General features: G+C 51.0%; 1 protein-coding gene across 1 annotated transcript; it reads right to left on the bottom strand.

Moving 5' to 3' along the window:
• Positions 1-9,410: 9,410 nt before the first annotated feature.
• On the bottom strand, positions 9,411-20,022 carry SLAMF8 (SLAM family member 8). Its single transcript, XM_038768453.1, has 6 exons — positions 19,983-20,022; positions 15,215-15,547; positions 12,734-13,060; positions 10,372-10,479; positions 10,124-10,185; positions 9,411-9,681 (listed from the first exon to the last, which is right to left on the bottom strand). Exons 1-6 carry the CDS (start codon positions 20,020-20,022, stop codon positions 9,475-9,477), a joined length of 1,077 nt encoding a protein of 358 aa, XP_038624381.1. The 3' UTR covers positions 9,411-9,474.
• Between the last annotated feature and the right edge of the window lie 1,711 nt (positions 20,023-21,733).

Genomic DNA, 21,733 nt, shown 5'->3' on the forward strand with positions numbered 1-21,733 from the left:
AGGGGCGGCTGGGCCAGGGCCTGGAGGACACGGGAAAGAAAGTCGGCGCCAGGTTGCGGATTGTACGCGGAGGGAAGCGCAGAGCTTCGGGGCAGTGGTATCAGCGCGAATAAAGGCATTACCCGAGAGACACTCATTCATTCGGTCGTATTTACTGAGCGCTTACTGTGTCCTGAGCACCGTTCTAGAGGAGCAGCCCGGCCTATTGGCAAGAGCACGGACTCGGGAGTTCCAATCCCAGCTTCACCACCTGTCTGCTGGGTGACCTTGGGCAAATCCCCTCCCTCGATGATGATGATGATGGCATTTGTTAAGCGCTTACTATGTGCAAGGCACTGTTCTAAGCGCTGGGGAGGTTACCAGGTGATCAGGTTGTCCCCCGGGGGGCTCACAGTCTTCATCCCCATTTTCCAGATGAAGGAAGTGAGGCACAGAGAATAATAATAATAATAATGGCATTTATTAAGCACTTACTATGTGCAAAGCACTGCTCTAAGCGCTGGGGAGGTTACAAGGTGATCAGGTGTGGTCACCTGTGGTCACCCACAGGGGGCTCACAGTCTTCATCCCCATTTTACAGATGAGGTAACTGAGGCACAGAGAAGTGAAGTGAAGTGACTTGCCCAAAGTCACACAGCTGACAAGTGACGGAGCTGGGATTTGAACCCATGACCTCTGACTCCAAAGCCCGTGCTCTTTCCACTGAGCCACGAGAAGTTAAGTGACTTGCCCAAAGTCACACGGCTGATAAGTGGCGGAGGTGGGATTTGAACTAGTGACCTCTGACTCCAAAGCTCGTACTCTTTCCACTGAGCCACGCTGCCCTTGGATGTACCTCAGTTACCTCATCTGTAAAATGGGGATTAAGACTGGGAGCCCCATGAGGGACCAGGGCTGTGTCCAACCTGATTACCTTGTATCTACCCCAGTGCTTACAACAGTGCTTGGCACATAGTAAGTGCTTAACAAGTATCTTAATTATTATTATGGTTACTAAGAGATTGGGAGAGGACAGTATGACAATAAACAGACACATTCCCTTTCCACAAAGAGCTTACAGTCGAATAATAATAATCACTGCAGTATTTGTTAGGTGCTTACTATGTGCCAGACACTGTACTAAGCCCTGGGATGGAGCTAGGCAAATCGGGTAGGACACAGCCCCCATCCCCCATGGGGCTCACAGTCTTAATCCCCATTTTACAGATGAGGGAGCTGAGGTACAGAGACGTTAAGTAACTTTCCCGAGGTCACACAACAGATAAGTGCCAGCGTTGGAATTAGAACTCAGGTCCTTTGGACTCTCAGGCCCACACTCTATCCAGTAGACCACACTGCTTCTCTAGAGACAAGCTTGCGGTCTAGAGACGAGATGCGATCGGGTCAATCCCTAGCCTTCATGGAGCCATCTGTCTCTAGTATGGGATTGAACCCATTTTGTGGGCAGAGAGCACCACACTGGGCGCTTGAGAGAAGCCGGTAGGGTTAGCAGATGTGACCTCTGCCTCCCAGGAAACTTGCAATTCATCTGTGAGATAGGTGCGAAATAATCCATCAGTCCATCTGTTGGATTGTACTCTCCCAGGTGCTTAGTACAGTACTCTGCACATAGTAAATGCTCAATAAATAGCATTAATTGATCTATCAATATACTGGTCTGGCCGGGATAACACTTGGGACAAGGTGGGAAATTAATTGTATATGCTGTCTGTAATTGTATATACTGGGGGTCGGGCACTGTACTAAGCACTTGGGAGAATACAAAAGTAGATCCTGTTCCGGCCCTCAGGAATCTTGCTAGTTTACAAATAATAATTGGGGTATTTGTTATGTTTTTACCTTACAAATAATAATTGGGGTATTAAGTTTTTACACTCTGCCAGGCACTGTACTAAGCTCTGGGGTGGATACAAGCAAATCAGTCCCTGTCCCACATGGGGCTCACAGTCTCAGTCCCCATTTTACAAACGGGGTAACTGGCACAGAGAAGTGAAGTGACTTGCCCAAGGTCACACAGAAGACAAGTGGCGGAACTGGGATTAGAACTCAAGACCTCCTGACTCCCGGGCCTGGGCACTCTCCACTAGACCACTTCACCCCTATGCCTGAGATGGTCATCATCATCATCATCAATCGTATTTATTGAGCGCTTACTATGTGCAGAGCACTGTACTAAGCGCTTGGGAAGTACAAATTGGCAACATATAGAGACAGTCCCTACCCAACAGTGGGCTCACAGTCTAAAAGGGGCCATTTCTCATTGTGGGGAATTACTAGTTGTTCACTGTCTATCTCTCAGTCCCGCTGTCTCTCCTGCCCCCAAACCCAGCCCTCTCCCCTGACATGGCCCCTCAAAATACCCCATTTCCCTCCTCTCCCCACAGCCCTGAGTCTGGCTCCCTGCCTCAGTTTCCCCCTGGAATTCTTCTCCCTCTCTCCCCCAGCCCCCTCCCCTGACACGGCCCCTCAAAATACCCCATTTCCCTCCTCTCCCCACAGCCCCGAGTCTGGCTCCCTGCCTCAGTTTCCCCCTGGAATTCTTCTCCCTCTCTCCCCCAGGGTTCCCTCAAACCCAGAGGCGGCCTCCGTGCCGTGTTATTTGTGTGGCTGACCCTGAAATCCGAATGGACCGAACCCCCCAGGGGGCAGGGAAGTAGGGAGTAGGTTGGTATAGGGGTGCCTGGCGTGAGGGGCGAAGGATGAAATAGGAACTGGGAGGAGGGGAGGGGGAGTCCCGATTTGATTGACACTTGCTAGACTACCACTCCTCCCTGCTAGGCCCTGGTCCACTATGAGCAAAACTTTGTGCCCAACGAGAGGAAGGGGTGCCCAGGGTCAATAAATAGCATTAATTGATCCATCAATAGTATCCTTCCCCTCCCCACAGCACCTGTATATATATATATATATATATATATATATATATATATATATATGTATATATATATATATGTTTGTGCATATTTATTACTCTATTTTACTTGTACGTATGTATTCAATTTATTTTATTTGGTTTATATGTTTAGCTTTGTTGTCTGTCTCCCCCTTCTAGACTGTGAGCCCGCTGTTGGGTAGGGACCGTCTCTATAGGTTGCCAACTTGTACTTCCCAAGCGTTTAGTACAGTGCTCTGCACACAGTAAGCGCTCAATAAATACGATTGAATGAATGAATGAATAGTACATACTGGTCTGACCGGGATAACACCTGGGACAAGGTGGGAAATTAATTGCCCAACGAGGCAATTAAGTGCCCAACGAGGGGAAGAGGAGCCCAGGGTCCCCCTGGGTGTTTATGAGCCTGTGGGGGAGATCAGGACCCTGCCGGAAAGCGGGGAGGGGAAGACTCCTCCCTTAAAGAGCAGATCAACAGCTCCCTCAGGTAGAACTGGGAAAATTTAATCACGTGGCCCTGTTCTCCCGAACCATTGTTTGGGAGGATTTTCCCATGGGATTAGCTTCCTTCCCTCCCGGGAGGGCAGTGACAGAGGCGGAGCGGCTGAACCTGCAGCGAGAGGGATTTAGGTCAGAGTGTCCCCGCATCACGTGGTTTGTGGTGGCCGTGGCGGCAGGCGAGCTGGGGCATAATAATAATGACGGTATTTGTTAAGCGCTTACTATGTGCAAAGCACTGTTCTAAGCGCCGGGGGGGGATACAAGGTGATCAGGTTGTCCCCCGTGGGGCTCACAATCTTAATCCCCATTTTACAAATGAGGTAACTGAGGCACAGAAAAGTGCCCCTTCCTTCCTCTCCCCCTCGTCCCCCTCTCCATACCCCCATCTTACCTCCTTCCCTTCCCCACAGCACCTGTATATATGTATATATGTTTATACATATTTATTACTCTATTTATTTTATTTGTACATATCTATTCTATTTTATTTTGTTAGTATGTTTGGTTTTGTTCTCTGTCTCCCCCTTTTAGACTGTGAGCCCACTGTAGGGTAGGGACTGTCTCTATATGTTGCCAATTTGTACTTCCCAAGCGCTTAGTACAGTGCTCTGCACATAGTAAGCGCTCAATAAATACGATTGATGATGATGATGAAGTGACTCGCCCAGAGTCACACAGCTGACATAATTGTGGTATTTGAGAAGCAGCGTGGCTCAGTGGAAAAAGCCCGGGCTTTGGAGTCAGAGGTCATGGGTTCAAATCCCCGCTCTGCCATTTGTCAGCTGTGTGACTTCGGGCAAGTCACTTAACTTCTCTGGGCCTCAGTTACCTCATCTGTAAAATGGGGATTAAGACTGTGAGCCCCATGTGGGACAACCTGATCACCTTGTAACCTCCCCAGCTCTTAGAACCGTGCTTTGCACATAGTAAGCGCTTAATAAATGCCATTATTATTATTATTTAAGTGTTTATTTTGTGCCAAGCACTGTTCTAAGTCCTGAGAGAGCTACGGAGGAATACATACCATCCCGTACAGTAGGAGAAAGGCCAGGTTTTGATTCCCCATTTGACGGATGAGGTAACAGAGGCACGGAAGTGACCAGCCCAGGTCACACAGCAGGCAAGAGGCGGAGCCGGGCATTAGAACCCAGGCCTGATTCCCAGGCCCGGGCTCTTTCCACTAGTTGGGTAGGGACTGTCTCTATATGTTGCCAACTTGTACTTCCCAAGCGCTTAGTACAGTGCTCTGCGCACAGTAAGCGCTCAATCAATATGATTGATTGATAGGCCACGCTCCAACCCCACGTTTCTATTTATTTATTTTACTTGTACTTATCTATTCTATTTTATTTTGTTAGTATGTTTGGTTTTGTTCTCTGTCTTCCCCTTTTAGACTGTGAGCCCACTGTTGGGTAGGGACTGTCTCTATACGTTGCCAACTTGTATTTCCCAAGCGCTTAGTACAGTGCTCTGCGCAAGGTAAGTGCTCAATAAGTATGATTGATTGATAGGCCACGCTCCAACGCCACGTTTCTATTTATTTATTTTACTTGTACATATCTATTCTATTTTATTTTGTTAGTATGTTTGGTTTTGATCTCTGTCTCCCCCTTTTAGACTGTGAGCCCACTGTTGGGTAGGGACTGTCTCTATATGTTGCCAACTTGTACTTCCCAAGCGCTTAGTACAGTGCTCTGCGCACAGTAAGCGCTCAATCAATATGATTGATAGGCCACGCTCCCACCCCGCGTTTCTATTTATTTATTTATTTATTTTACTTGTCCATATCTATTCTATTTATTTTATTTTGTTAGTATATTTGGTTTTGTTCTCCGTCTCCCCCTTTTAGACTGTGAGCCCACTGTTGGGTATGGACTGTCTCTAGATGTTGCCAACTTGTACTTCCCAAGCGCTTCGTCCAGTGCTCTGCATCATCATCATCATCATCAATCGTATTTATTGAGCGCTTACTATGTGCAGAGCACTGGACCAAGCGCTTGGGAAGTACAAGTTGGCAACATATAGAGACAGTCCCTACCCAACAGTGGGCTCAACAGTCTGAAAGGGGGAGACGGAGAACAAAACCAAACATACTAAAGTAAGCGCTCAATAAATACGATTGATTGATTGGGAGCCAGGATCACCTGGGGCCCGGAGAGGGTGGGGGAGAGTGGGTCCAGGCTGGGGCGAGCAGGGCGGGTGTTTCCCTGTGGCTGGGCGTGCACCCTCGGCACTCCCCGGGGTGTCGGGGTTGACTCGGCGTTCGCGTGCGGCGGAAAATGAGCAGGGGTCACGCCCGGTTGGCTCGTTCCGGCGCATCCCGCGTTGCCGTGGGCTCAAGTCTGCCCTCAATCCATCCACTAATGCTACTTATTGGGCGCCTCCGGGGGAAATCGAGCGCGGGGCCGGGCGCCCCCTGGTGGCCGAACGCGCCCCCGGCACCCCCCGTTTCCCGGTGGCCGAACGCGGACCGGGCGCCCCCTTGTGGCCCACCACGAGCTTGACCTCGAGCCTACAACCCAGCGAGGATCGGCGTAGGGGGGCGGTCAGTCAGTAATAATAATAATAACAGTAATAATGGTATTTAATAATAATAATGGCATTTGTTAAGCGCTTACTATGTGCAAAGCACTGTTCTAAGCGCGGGGGGGGATACAAGGTCGTGGGTTCGAATCCCGGCTCCGCCACAAGTCTGCTCTGTGACCTTAGGCAAGTCACTTCACTTCTCCGAGACTCAGTTCCCTCATCTGTAAAAATGGGGGTTAAGACTGTGAGCCCCCCGTGGGACAACTTGATCGCATTGTATCCCCCCCCAGCGCTTAGAACAGTGCTTTGCACATAGTAAGCGCTTAACAAATGCCATCATCATTATTATTATTATTACAAGGTGATCAGGTTGCCCCGCGTGGGGCTCACGGTCATCGTCCCCATTTTACAGATGAGGTCACTGAGGCTCCGAGAAGTGAAGTGACTTGCCCAAGGTCACACAGCAGATATGTGGGGGAGCCGGGATTCGAACCCATGACCTCTGACTCCAAAGCCCGTGCTCTTTCCACTGAGCCCCGCTGCTTCTCTGTTTGTTAAGCGCTTACTATATGCCAATCACTGTTAATAATAATGGTACTTGTTAAGCATTTACTATATGCCAAGCACTGTTCTAAGCGCTGGGGTAGATACAAGGTAATCAGATTGCTCCTCGTGGCGCTCACAGTTTTAATCCCCATTCTACTGATGAAGTAACAGGCACAGGGAAGTTGTGACTTGCCCAAAGTCACACAGCCGACAAATGGCAGAGCTGGCATTAGAACCCACGACCTCTGACTCCCAAGCCCAAGCACGCTGCTTCTATCATATTTATTGAGCACTTACTTTGTGCAGAGCACTGTACTAATTGCTTGGGAGCATGCAATAGTTTGGTTTAGTGGCTAGAGTCCGGGCCTGAGAGTCAGAAGGATCTGAGTTCTAGTCCTGGCTCCGCTACATGTCTGCTGTGTGACATTGGGCAAGTCACTTCACTACTCTGTGCCTCAGTTCCCTCATCTGTAAAATGGGAATTAAGAATGTGAGCCCCATGTGGGATAGGGACTGTGTCCAACCAGATTACCTTGAATCTACCCCATCACTTAAAACAATGCCTGGCACATGGTAAGCTCTTAACTAGTACCGTAATCATCACCCTCAACAATATTGTTTATTGTTTAAGCCCACAACGAGCTTACAGTCTAGAGGGGGAGACAGACATTAATATAAATAAATAAATTACAGATATGTACATAAGTGCTGTGGGGCTGGGAGTGGGAGGAGGCCAGGAGTCCATCAGAGGAGAAAGACACCACACTATTGCTGCTGCTCGCAGGAACGTGGCAGGATAAATAAATAACTGGATGATGAATGCACATGGAGGAGATTGGAAAAAGCCTCCTAGTGGAGGTGGGCTTTTAGGAGGGCACTGCCAGTTGGGCACTGTGGACAGGTGGATTTGAAGGGGGAGAGGGTTCAATCGATCAGTCAAACAATCAGTCAATCGTATTTATTGAGCCCTTACTGTGTGCAGAGCACTGGACTAAGCAGTTGGGAGAATACAATACAAGAGGGTGGTAGACATTTTCCCTACCCACAAAGAGCTTACAGTCTAGAGGGGAAGACAGATATTAATAGAAATAAATAAATTACAGATATGGTCATGAGTGCTATGGGGCTGAGGGAGAAGTGAAAAAAGGATGCAAATCCAAGTGGAAGGGCGATGCAGAAGGGAGTAGGACTTGAGGAAAGTAGGGCCTGGTTGGGGAAGGCATCTTGGTGGAGAGGTGCTTTCAATAAGGCTCTGAAGGTGGGGAGAGTGATCATCTGTCGGATATGAGGAGGGAGGATGTTGCAGGCCAGGGCCAAGATTTATGTGAGAGATCGGCAGCAAGATAGATGAGATAAGGGTTGCAAGAGTTCAGGGTCAGAGGCACAGTCAGAAGCTGAGGTTGGAAGACAGTCGTCTGTCTTTATCCTTCCCCCTGTGTCCCTTTATCTCTCTTTCTCTGCCCTTTTCTCTCTGTCTCTTTCTTCTCTTTCTATCTCTGTGACTTTTTACCACTCTCTGTCTCCTCTCTATAACTCTCTGTGGCACTCACCGTCTTTCTCCCCTTCCCTATCTCTCTGGGTTTGTCTCCTTCGATCTCTTTAACTTTCTGCCTCTTCCCCCTTTCTCTATCTCTTTCCTCTTTCTCTGTCTCTCCACCTTTCTTTCTTTGTGTCTCTAACTCTCCATCTTTATCTCTTTCTCCATGTCTCTTTACCTGTTTCTCTGTGGTACTCACTGATTTTCTCTCCTCTTGATCTCTCTGTCTGTCTCCTGGTATCTCTTGGTCTCTCTGACTCTGCCTTTTGCTCTCTGTCTCTTTCCTTTGTTTTGCTATCTTTGTCTCTCTGTCTCTTTACCTTTCTCTATCTCTTTGTGACACTGCTTTCTCTCCTCTCTCTTTCTCTTTCCATCTCCCTGTGTTTTTTTGCCTGTCTATCAGTTTGTCTTTCACTCTGCATGACTGTCTTTCTCTTCGCTCTGTCTTTTAATCAGTCTCTTTGTGTCTCTTCACCTCTGTCTTTCTCTCTATCTCCTTTTCTGGTTGCTGTTTCGGCTTCGTTCTGCCTCTATCCTCACTTTTTCTCTGTCTTTGTCTCTGATTTTTTCTCAATCTCCTCTCTCTTTTCCTCTCTTACTTCTCAGTCTTTCTCTCCATCTCTTTACTTCCATCTTCCTCTCCATCTCTTTGCCTCTCTGTCCCTGTATGTCTCTGCTCCCCATTCCTGCCTCTCCTTTTCTGTGTCTCTCTTTGCCTTTATGTCTGTCTTTTTCTTGCCGTCTCTCCTCTTTCTTTTTGTTTCTCAGTCTTTCTGTCTTCCAGTCTTTTTCTGTGTCTCTGTCTTTGTCTCTTATATTGTCTCTCTCCTTTCTCTGCATCTCTTTTTTTCCTTTTTGTCATTCTCCTCTCTCTCTGATTTTCTTTTTCTGCCTCTCTATCTCTCTCTGCTGCCATCTCCCTTTCACTTCCTTCCCTTCTCCTTTCCCTCTCTCCCTTTCCACCCATGTGGTCAGTGTTGGGTTTGGGGTTGGGGTTAGTAGTTGGTTTAAGGGTTAGAGTTAGGGTTGGGGTTTTGATTGGGTGGTGGTAAGGGTTTGCAGGGGTTGGATGAGGGTGAAGGGTAAGTTTGGGAATGGATTTAGGAGGCAGAGAAGGAGAATTTGAGTTGGGGCTGGGTTGGCCTGATGTTGAGTCTTAGGGATTAAAGTTTAAAGACTAGTATTGGGATTGGGTTTAGGTCTAGGAGAAATGCCAGGCCCATAGAGAAGTTGCCTCTTCCTGTGACTAGTGGCCCAGGGCCCAGGGCCTGCTCTCTGCCTTAGCTCTCAGGCTGGAATGGGGCTCCACCTCCCATCTAGATTGGAACCCTGGTGTGGGTAGGGAATGTGTTTACCAACTTTGTTACACTGTACTCTCCCACACGTTCAGTAAAGAGCTTTCCATAAAGTAAACATTCAATGAATATATAGATTGATTGGAGGGTACAGGGGCCAGGAGGTGGGGAACAGTTCAATGAATGGCCATCAGAGCGTGAAAAGCTTGCTCCTGACATCCTGCCCGCAGTCCTGTCCGTTCCTGGTCACTGGGAAGTGGGGTGGAGCGCTCAGGGTGACATTCTCCGCAGTGATCTCTCTCTTCTTGGAGCCCCAAACGACATTCCGGTGTCTCGCCAATCACGATGTGTGGGAGAGCATGGTCAGAGGAAGAGGGGACCTCCTGGAGAGAGGGAGGGGAGAAGCCAGAGGGGTGGACCACCTTTTCTAACTTTTACTTAAATGCTTACACCTATCCCACAGCCTAGTTTCTCTTAGGTCCTGCCTGATTTCTCTCAAGGAGCACTGGCCAGGGCTGTGGTGGGGAATGGAAAAAAACAAACCCCAGGGAGTTCAGCAATACCCACTATGCCCCAAGTTACTTTCCTCATTTGTGTCCCTCACCTCTATTCCCGCTTCCCCCCAACCTCACGAACCATGGGGTGGGTAGGAGGTGGGAGAGGGGAAGGGGACTCTGAACCAGCTTTCCTCCTTCTGCTTCCTTCCACCTTCCCCCATGTGCACACCCTCCAATCTTACACTGACCCACCTCCTGACCCCCGAGGGCAAACGGAGTAGGTGGATGGGAGGGGAAGTCCTTGAGATAGGGGCAGTGGGTGCTACACCTGGGGAGTTTCTGTGTCCAGGGAGGAGGTGGTGGTGGTCAGGTCCTGTTTCCTTTTACTCCCTGGAAGACAGAACAGAGAGAACAGGAGAGGTCATTCCATCCATCCTCCTGCCTGAGGGCCAGGCCACGCTCCTTCCAGTCTGCACCAGTCCCTTCCGCTGATTCGGCTGGTGAGGAGATGGGCCAGACCCAGTTTACCCCACCTCCACCCCAGCAGTGGCAGGGAAGAGCCCGTCTAGCCCTAACCTGAGCAGAGGATGCAGTGTCTCAGGGTGATGACAGCCACCAGCAGCAAGACCACAGCCACCGGAAGTGCTACCAGCATGATGTCCCAGTAGGGCATCTTCTCAGCCTCTGAAAGGAGCAGGGCAGGGTCAGCGGAAAGCTTTGGAAAGTGGAATGCCTTCTCACTGTGCCTCATTCTCACCTGTCCCACCGTCGACCCCTGGCCCACGTCCTACCTCTGGCCTGGAATGCCCTCCCTACTCAAATCCGCCAAACAATCACGCTTACCTCCTTCAAAGCCCTACTGAAGGCTCACCTCCACCAAGAGGCCTTGCCAGAATAAGCCCCCCTTTTCCTCAGCTCCTTCTCCCCTCCCCATCTCCCCGACTGGCTCCCTTTGCTCTATTCCCCCCCACCCCACAGCACTTGTGTATATATGAACATATCTATAATTCTATTTATGTCAATGCCTGTTTACTTGTTTTGATGTCTGTCTCCCCCCTTCTAGACTGTAAGTTCATTGTGGGCAGGGATTGTCTCTATCGCTGAATTGTATTTTCCAAGCGCTTAGTACAGTGCTCTGCACACAGTAAGTGCTCAATAAATACCGATTGAATGAATGAATGAAAAGCCCATCCTCCCACCCACCATACTAATAGCATCACCTTCTGGAACAGGGACCCAGGAGTCAGGAGACGCGGGTTCTAGTCCCAGCTCTGCCCCTGACCTGCTGTGTGACCATGGGCCTGTCAGTGACCCTCTCTGAGCCTTCCCGGTCCCACCCCATTCTTCTATGCCAGAGGCAGTCTACCTCCTCATAGACAGGCCTTCCATAATGCCGAACCACTGAGCGGTGCCGGTGGAGATTCTGGGACGGGGTTGGCGGGGGGGGGGGGGGTGCTTTGAGGGATTGTGATGTCACTAAGATTTAAGGGATTAAGAAATCATGTGGGGGCAGGGTGAAGGGTCAAGTTCTTGACTGGATTCTAATGACTCCAGTGGGTGGGGTTAAGGGCCTGGTTCTTAGCTGGCTTTGAAGATTGTGATGTCACTGGGAAGGGTTTTCTTTGAGGGATTATGATGTCATCAGGCGGGGAGGGGTGAAAGGCCAAGGTCTTGACTAGGTTCTGATGTCCCCAGGGCTGGGGTTAAGGGCCTGGTTCTTGGCTGGCTTCGAAGATGTGATGTCATCAGGGAGCAGGGTTGAGGGTGGGGTTTTTTAGCTGGCTATAGAGAGTTGTGATATCACTAGGGGTAGGGTTAAAAGCCGAGGTTATCTGTTGGGTTCTTATGCCTCCCTTCTTTCGTCTTCCTCCTCTCTTTCTTTCTCCTCCTTCTCATCCTTCTCCAAAATGTATTTATATTAATGTCTGTTTCTGCCTCTAGCTCACTATGGGCTTACCAAAGTTTCTACCAACTCTGTTGTAGTGTACTATCCCAAGCTCTTAGCACAGTGCTGTGCACTCAGTAAGTGCTCAGTAAATACCATTAAGTGATCGATTCTCCTCCTCCTCCTTGTCCTCCCACTCTTCCCTCCTCCTTCTCCCCATACAATCAATCAATCAGTGGTATTTATGGAGTGCTTACTGTGTGCAGAACATTATACTAAGCACTTGGGAAAGGACAATATAGCTGAGTTGGTAGACATGTTCCCTGCCCACAAGGAACTTACAGTCTAGAGGGAGAGATGGACATTAACCTAAATAAACAATAAATCAATGGTATTTATTGAGTGCTCTCTGTGTGCAGAGCACTGGACTAACCACTTGGGAGACGACGATATATCAGAGTTGCTCAACACATTCCCTGCCCTCAATGAGCTTACTGTTCCTCTTCCCTCCTCCTTCTCTCCCTCCCTCTCCCACACTTCCCTTCCTTTCCCTCTTCCTTATAATAATAATAATGATGGCATTTGTTAAGCGCTTACTATATGCAGAGCACTGTTCTAAGCGCTGAGCACTGTTCTAAGCGCTTTCCTCCTTCTCCTTCCCTTCCTCCCCTCACACTCCCCCTCCTCTTCCTCTTCCTTATCCTCCTCCTTCTTCTCTCCCTCCCTCTCTCCCACTTCCCCTCCTTCTCCTCTCCCTCATCCCCCTCCTTCTCCTCCTCTCCCTTTCCCCCTCACTTCCCCTCTTCTTCGACTTCCTTGTCCCGCTCCTCCTTCTCTCCCTCCCTCTCCGCTACTTTCCCTCCTTTTCCTCTTCCTTCTCCTCCTCCTTCTCTCCCTTCCTCCCTCTCCCTCACTTCCTTTGCCTCTTCCTCATCCCCCTCCTCCCTTCTCCCCCACCTCCCCTCCTTTTCCCTCTCCCCCTTCCGCCCCCTTCGCAGCAGGGCCTACCCCTGCGGAATGGTGGGCGCGGTGGGGTCGGAGGTCCCGTCTTACCTGGCCCACGGTGGCAGTGGTCCCAGGGGGTGACGGCCGTGGAGTGGCAGCTGACGGGGTTGGCGACGATGCAGGAGAAAGAGGTGTCCCGGTCCCCGGGGGGCAGGGAGACCCTCAGGACCCTGCCCCCTGCCAGGACGGAGAGGGGCTCCCCGTTCCCCGAGCCGGCCTGTTCCCGTCGGCCGCCCCGGTCCTCCCGCCTCCAGCTGTAGGCCACGTCCGAGCCGTTGCGGGTGTCGCAGGACAGGAAGGCGTGGCAGGGCCCCCCAGGACGGGAGCCCCCCGCCTCGGCCGTGAACACCTGGACCGTGGGCTTGGACACCGCCTCTGGATGGGGAACAGAGTCCGGAACCTCGCCTCCATCTCAGACGCCCCCCCCCCCCCCATTCCCACCCCCAATTTCTCCCGTGTTTTTAGACTGTGAGCCCACTGTTGGGTAGGGACTGTCTCTATATGTTGCCAACTTGTACTTCCCAAGCGCTTAGTACAGTGCTCTGCACACAGTAAGCGCTCAATAAATACGATTGATTGATTGATTTTCCCTTTTAGACTGTGAGCCCACTGTTGGGTAGGGACTGTCCCTATATGTTGCCAACTTGTACTTCCCAAGCGCTTAGTACAGTGCTCTGCACACAGTAAGTGCTCAATAAATGCGACTGATTGATTCCCTGGTTTCCCAGACGGCCCCCACCCACTTCTCTTTGGAGCCAGCGTGACTTATTCATTCATTCAATCGTATTTATTGAGCACTTACTGTGTGCAGAGCACTGCACTAAGCGCTTGGGAAGTACAAGTTGGCAACATATAGAGACGGTCCCTACCCAACAACGGGCTCGCAGTCTTGGGAGTCAGAGGGCGTCGGGTCTAATCCCGGCTCCGCCACTTGCTGCTGGGGCAAACCACTTCACTTCTCTGTGCTTCAGTGATCTCATCCGGGAAATGGGGACTAAGACTGTGAGCCCCACGAGGGGACAACCTGATTACCTTGTATCTACCCCAGCGCTTAGAACAGTGGTTCGCACAGAGTAAGCGCTTAATAATGCCCATCATTAATTAATTTCCCACTTTCGTTTCCCCCCACCCCGCCACAGTACCCCGACTCTCGTGTTCCCAGAGGTTCCTCTGCCTTTTCCTCCTCCTCCTCCTCCCCCCACCTCCCTTCTCTTCCTCCCACTGGGCCTTGGGTCCCCCTGGGTGGGGGTCTCGCCTCAGTTGGCCCCACCTTTCCACCCCGGTGGGGTAGAGGACTCTGTAGAGGCCCGGGGCAGGGGGGGAACCGTGTCGGGGCCGTGTCGGGGGTTGTGTCAGGGGCCGAGCCCGTGACAGGTCGGGGGGCGGGTGGAAGCCTCTTCGGGAGCCGTGTCGGGGTCATTTTGCGGCCTTATCAGGGACAGTGTCGGGGGGTCGTGTTGGGGCCAAGTCGGGGCCGTGTCAGGGGCAGTGTCGAGGCCAGGTTGGAACTGTGTCAGGGCTATGTCGGGGCCGAATCGGGGGCGCGTCGGGGGTCGGGTCGGGGATCGTGTGGGGGCCATATCGGGGTCAGTGGCGGGGGTCGTGTCGGGGCAATGTCGGGGGCTGTGTCGGGGCTGTTTTGGGGGTCGTGTCTGGGCCATATCGGGACCGTGTCGGGGCAGTATCGGGGGCCGTGTTAGGGGCCGTGTCAGGCCATGTCGGGGGCTGTGTCGGGGCTGTTTTGGGGGTCGTGTCTGGGCCATGTCGGGGCAGTATCAGGGGCCATGCCGGGGGCTGTGTCGGGGCTGTTTTGGGGGTCGTGTCTGGGCCATATCGGGACTGTGTTGGGGCAGTATCGGGGGTCGTGTCGGGGGCTGTGTCGGGGCTGTTTTGGGGTCGTGTCTGGGCCATATCGGGACCGTGTCGGGGCAGTATCGGGGGTCGTGTCGGGGGCCGTGTCAGGCCATTTCGGGGGCTGTGTCGGGGCTGTTCTGGGGGTCGTGTCTGGGCCACATCGGGACCGTGCCGGGGCAGTATCGGGGGCCATGCCGGGGGCTGTGTCGGGGCTGTTTTGGGGGTCGTGTCTGGGCCATATCGGGACCGTGTCGGGGCAGTATTGGGGGCCATGTCGGGGGCTGTGTCGGGGCTGTTTTGGGGGTCGTGTCGGGGCAGTATCGGGGGTCATGTCGGGGGCCGTGTCGGGCCACGTCGGGGGCTGTTTCGGGGCTGTTCTGGGGGTCGCGTCTGGGCCATATCGGGACCGTGTCGGGGGCTGTATCGGGGCTGTTTTGGGGGTCGTGTCTCGGCCGTATCGGGACTGTGTCGGGGCAGTATCGGGGGTCGTTTTGGGGGTCGTGTAAGGGGCCGTGTCGGGCCATGTCGGGGGCTGTGTCGGGGCTGTTCAGGGGGTCGTATCTGGGCCATATCGGGACCGTGCCGGGGCAGTATCAAGGGTGGTGTCGGGGGCCGCGTCGGGGGTCGTGTCGGGGCCACGTGAGGGCCAGCGTCCGGCATCCTCGGGGGTCGCACCGTAGACGTGGAGCTGGACGGTGCGCGTCCGGGCTCGTCCGTGGGCGTCGACGAGGAGGAGGGAGAAGTTGGCGGTGTCCGCCCGCTGCAGCCGCCGCACCTCCAGGCTCAGGTTGGCCAGCAGCCGGGCGCGGCCCAGCAAGCGGGAGCGGTACAGGGTCTGGGCCATGCCCCCGAAGAACGTGGCCACCAGCTCCTCTTCCGACGGACACAGCCTCCTCCAGATGGCCTCCCTTACTTGGAAGCCCGGACCCGCCTCCGCCTCCAGCAGCGCTGATGTTCCCACCAGGCCCTCCACCCGGGAGGCCTCCCCGGAGGCGGCCCACCACTGGGCTGGAACGGCAGAGGGACAAGGAACCGGGCTGAGCTGAGGGACCGTCGGGTCCGGCCTCCTGTGGGTCCCAGTTCGGTCAGGGCAGCGTGGCCCATTCCGGACAGCCCGGAGCCTGGGAGTCGAAGGACGTGGGTTCTGGTCCCCCCCTCTGCCACCTGCCTGCTGGGTGACCTCGGGCAAGTCACCTCGCTTCTCATTCGTTTAGTCAATCGTATTTATCGAGCGCTTAGTGTGTGCGGAGCACTGTACTAAGCGCTTGGGAAGGCCAATTCGGCAACAAGTAATAATAATCATAATAATGGCATTTATTAAGTGCTTACTATGTGCAAAGCACTGTCCTAAGCGCTAGGGGGGTTTACAAGGTGATCAGGTTGTCCCACAGGGGCTCACTGAGGGTCTTCATCCCCATTTTCCAGGTGAGGTAACTGAGGCCCAGAGAAATTAAGTGACTTGCCCAAAGTCACACAGATGACAATCGGCAGAGCCGGGATTTGAACCCATGACCTCTGACTCCAAAGCCCGGGCTCTTTCCAGTGAGCCACGCTGCTATAATAATAATAATGATGAGGGCATTTGTTAAGCGCTTACTATGGGTCCAGCACGGTTCTAAGTGCTGAGGAAGATACAAAGGTAATCTGGTTGTCTCACGTGGGGTTCGGAGTCTTAATCCCCATTTTACAGAGGAGGTAACTGAGGGGCAGAGAAGTCAAGTGACTTGCCCAAAGTCAGACAGCAGACAAGTGTCAGAGGCAGGATTAGAGCTCATGACCTCTGACCCCCAAGCCCATGCTCTTTCCACTATGCCACGCTGCTTCTCTGGGACAATCAATCCCTGCTCAACCCAGGCTCACAGCCTAGAAGGGGGAAGACGGGCCCTGCCTTAGTTCCCTCATCTGGAAAATGGGGATGGAGACGGTGAGCCCCGTGTGGGACAGGGACTATGTCCAACCCGATTTACTTGTATTCACCCCAGCACTTAGTACGGTGCCTGGCACATAGTAAGCACATAACAAATACCACAATTATTACTATTATTGACCGCTGACCGTGTGCGGAGCACTATACTAATTCAACTTGTATTTATTGAGCACTTTTGCAAAGCACTGTACTAAGCATTTGGGAGAGTGCAATTCAACAATAAACGGACACATTCCCTGCCCACAAGGAGCTTTCTAGGTGCTTGGGAGAGTATGTTTATTGTTATATCGTATTCTCTCAAACGCTTAGTATGGTGCTTTGCACACAGTAAGCACTCAATAAATACAACTGAATTACAACAAAACAATAAACACACATATTCCTTGCCCACAGCGACCTTACTAAGCACTAGGAAGGGTAAGTTTATTGCTATAATGTACTCTCCCAAGCACTTAGTACAGTGCTTTGCAAACAGCAAGCACTCAAGAAATACGGTTGAATTGAATTAAATTACAAAGAACGATAAACAGACATATTCCCTGCTCACAAGGTGCTAACGGTCTAGAGGGGGAGACAGACATTAATAGAAATAAATAAATGATGGATATGGACGTAAGTGCTGTGGGGCTGGGCAGGGGGATGAATGAAGGGAGCCGGTCAGGGTGATGCAGAAGGGAGTGGGAGAAGAGGAAAGGAGGGCTTAATCAGGGAAGGCCTCTTGGAGGAGATAGACTTTGAAGGTGGGGGAGAGGAATTGTCTGTCGGATATGAAGAGGGAGGGCATTTCAGGCCAGAGGTAGGACGTTGGTGAGAGATCGCGGTGAGATAGACAAGATCGAAGCACAGTGAGAAGGTTAGCATTAGAGCAGAGTACAGCAGAGAAGCAGCATGGCTCAATGGAAAGAGCCTGGGCTTTGGAGTCAGAGGTCATGGGTTCAAATCCCAGCTCCGCCAATTGTCAGCTGTGTGACTTTGGGCAAGTCACTTCACTTCTCTGGGCCTCAGTTCCCTCATCTGTAAAATGGGGATTAAGACTGTGAGCCCCATGTGGGACAACCTGATCACCTTGTATCCCCCCCCAGCGCTTAGAACAGTGCTCTGCACATAGTAAGTGCTTAACAAATACCATCATCATCATTATTATTATTATTATTATTATTATTAGTGGAGCAAAGCGTGCAGGTTGGATTGCAGTAGGAGAGTAGCGAGGTGAGGTAGGAAGGGGCAAGGGGATTGAGGGCTTTAAAGAAGATGCAGGGAATGTGTCTGTTATATTCTTCTAGTGTCCTCTCCCAACCACTCAGTCCAGTGCTCTGCATGCAGTAAGCGCTCAATAAATGCCAACGATTGATTGACGGGAGCTGCCTATGATTTTTTTAATGGTATTTGTTAAGCGCTATGTACCAGACACTGTACTAAGCGCTGGGTTGATAAAGGTGGGACAAAGTCTCTGTCCCACATGGGACTCACAGTTTTCATTCTCATTTTACAAATGAGGGAACTGGGGCACAGAGAGTAATAATAATAATAACAACAATAATAATAATAATGGTATTTGTTAAGCACTTATTATGTGCCAGGCACCATACTAAGCATTGGGAAAGGTACAAGCTAGCCTGGTGGGTCCCAGTCCAGGTCTCACATTGGGCTCACAGTTTTCATCCCCATTTTTTAGATGAGGTAACTGAGGCACAGCGAAGTGAAGTGACTTGCCCAAGGGCACATGGCAGACAAGTGGCAGAGCTGGGATTAGAACTGGGATCCTTCTGACTCCTGGACCCAGGCTCTTCCCGTTCACTGGACCCTTTTAGACTTTTAGACTGTGAGCCCACTGTTGGGTAGGGACTGTCTCTATATGTTGCCAACTTGTACTTCCCAAGCGCTTAGTACAGTGCTCTGCACACAGTAAGCGCTCAATAAATACGATTGATGATGATGATGATGACCCTTGCAAGCCTCGAGTGGTCGGCTGGACCCCCCGGAAGCCTCTCTTCCGGTGCCCCGAGAAGTTACTGCCCCTGCTGACTCTCGATTATCAGTGGCAGCAAGAAGGGAGAGGACAGAGAATGGAGAATGGAAACTGAGGAAAATCCAAAACACAGCGATTATCCTTGGCTTCGGGAAAGAGAAAGTGGATAACAGAAACCCGTTGGAAACTCCAAAACACAGCAATTTCCATGGTCTCTGGGAAGGGAAGGCAGATAATGGAAACTCATGGACAATCCAAAACACACTGATTATTCTCGGGGAAGGGGAACAGGATAACAGAAACCCATGACAAATCCAAGATACAGTGATTAGCCACAGCTTAAGGGAAAGGGAAGCAGATAATGGAAACCCGTGGATAATCCAAAACACCAATTCTCCACAGCTGTGGGGAAGGGAAAAGTGGAAAGAACATGGGGATTGGAAACGCACATTTAATGCAGAACATACCAACTACCCTCTGCCATGAGGGAAGAATTAGAGAGTGTGGAGAAGGAAAACCCACAGACCAGCCAAAATGCACTGCCTATCCACAGCCACGTGGTTAGAAATAGAGGGACCGTGGATAATGGGAATTCTCAAAAACTCCAAAACATGGCCCGGAAGGAATAGAGAGAGGATAGAACACAGAAACTCACAGAAAACTCAAAACACAGATTATCCTCAGCGATGGGGGGAAGGAAGTGGAGAGAGTTTAGCTATTGAAAACCCATGGATAATGCAAGATGTATTGTATTATCCGTGGCCTCGGGGAAGAAGTTGAGGTGAGTGTGGATAATGGGGATCTATGGGATCGAAGGGAGCTGATTATACACAGCCCTGCTGGATGGAAACAAGGAGAGTGCAGATAATAGTAATCCCTGGATAATCCAAAATGTGGGAGAGAAATCAGGTGACAGGTGGCCCTGGGGGGCTGATAGTTTGGGAGACTACCCCAATGGAAGGGGTGCCCAGTCCCCTCGCCCACCTGCACCCCATCCTTAGAAGAAGCAGTGTGGCCTAGTGGATAAAGCACGGGCCTGGCAGTCAGAAAGATCTGGGTTCTAGTCCCAGCTCTGTCCCTTGTTTGCTGGGTGACCGTGACCAAGTCACTTCACTTCTCTGGGCCTCAGTTACCTCATCTATGAAATAGAGATTAAAACTGGGAGCCCCACATGTCCAACCTGATCGTCTTAGCGCTTAGCACAGTGCCTGGCAAATAGTAAGCGCTTAACAAAGACCACAGGAAAAAAAAAAAGAAAGGAAATTCATCCATCTTGGCAGGAGCTCCTTGTTGCCTCACTCGGACTGGCCCTAGCCCCCTCCCCTCTTCTTCTTGCCCCCATCTGCACTGTTCCCAGGCTGAGGGTCAACTGTGCCATGCCCCTGCCTCCCGGGGATCACTAGATCTCACCCTCCCTTGTAAGCTACCCAGAGCACTTCACATCCTAGAACTAGAATCTGAAGACTCTTCTGGAGGACCCCCAAACCCTCTACCTCCCACCCGGTCACCCCCCCATCACCCCCTCCACCAAATTCAAATCCCTTTACCTTCCCACAGAACCAGGCTCAGCAGTATCCACTTGGTCATCTTGGCTACTGTTGGCCAGTGTGAGGGATGGGAGAACCAGACATGTGACCCTTCCTCCTCCCTCTCCTCCCACCTCGGGGATCCCATAAACCCCAAAACTGAAACGTCCCAGGACTGGCGGATGTGGGTTGTCACGGAAAGCCCCAGCAGCGGGGAAAAAGGAATCATGACTCAGAACCAGAAAGCCCGTACGGCAAAACATCCCATGGATTGTGGAAGTCAAACTGGTATAGCTGGGTCATGTCAACAGCTGAAAACACAGTCTTTCTCCCGGGGCCAAGGCTCCGTAACAATGATAATAATAATAATATTTGCTAAGTGCTTACTATGTGTAAGCACTAATAATAATTATGGCATTTGTTAAGCACTTACTATGTGCAAAGTACTGTTAAAAGCACTATACTAAGTGCTGGGGTAGATACAAGATAATTGGGTCCCACAAGGAACTCACAGTTTGAGTAGGAGGGAGAACGGGTATTGAATCCCCATTTTGCGGAAGAGGGAACTGAGGCACAAAGAAGTTAAGTGAAGTGCTTTCTATGTGCAGAGCACTGTACTAAACTCTGGAGTAGATACAAGATAATCAGGTTCCACATGGGCTCTGCAGTCTGAGTAGGTGGGAGAACAGATATTGAATTCCCACTTTTTTCAGATGAGGGAATTGGGGCTTAGAGAAGTTGAGAAGTACTTTCTATGTGCCAAGCACTGTACTAAGCACTGGGATAGACACAAGATAATCAGGTCCCAGATGGGACTCACAGTCTGAGTAGCCAAGAGATCAGGTATTGCATCCCCATTTTCATTCATTCAATCATTCATTGTCAAATTTATTGAGCGCTTACTGTGTGCAGATTTTGCAGACTTTGCAGAATGAGGGAACTGAGGCACAGAGAAGTGAAGTGATTTGCACAAGGTCACCCAGCAAACAGGGATTAGAACCCAGGTCCTCTGACTTCCAGTCCCATAGTCTTTTTTGGCTCTCTCTCTTCTGTCCCTTCTTCAGTGATAATAATAGCGGCATTTATTAGGCACTTACTATGTGACAAACACTATGTTAGAGTAGATAAATCAGATCCACTCCCTGTCCCACATGGTGCTCACAGTCTAAGGAGGAGGGAGAAAGAGGGATAGGTGTCCTCATTTTACAGCAGAAGAAACCGAGGCCCAGAGAAGTTGAGTGACTTGTCCAAGGTCACAGAGCTTTCAAATAATGGCGTTGGGATTAGAAACTACTCCTTCCCACTCACCCTCTTTTTTTAAATAGTATCTGTTAAGCACTTACTATGTGCTAGGCACTGTCCTAAGCATTGGGATTAGAACCTACACCTCCCCACTCACCCTCCTTTTTAAAATAGCATCTGTTAAGCATTTACTATGTGCTAGGCACTGTCCTAAGCATTGGGATTAGAACCTACACCTCCCCACTCACCCGCCTTTTTAAAATAGTATCTGTTAAGCACTTACTATGTGCTAGGCACTGTCCTAAGCACTGGGATTAGAACCTACACCTCTCCACTCACCCTCCTTTTAAAAATAGTATCTGTTAAGCATTTACTATGTGCTAGGCACTGTCTTAAGCGCTGGGGTAGATACAACCTGATTCGTCAGGTTGGACACAGCCCCTGTCCCACATGGGGCTCATAGTCTTAATCCCCATTTTACAGATGAGGAAACTGAGGCACAGAGAAGTGAAGTGATTTGCACAAGGTCA

Source organism: Tachyglossus aculeatus, chromosome Y4, assembly GCF_015852505.1.
Source record: "Tachyglossus aculeatus isolate mTacAcu1 chromosome Y4, mTacAcu1.pri, whole genome shotgun sequence".
Taxonomy (NCBI): Eukaryota; Metazoa; Chordata; class Mammalia; order Monotremata; family Tachyglossidae; genus Tachyglossus; species Tachyglossus aculeatus.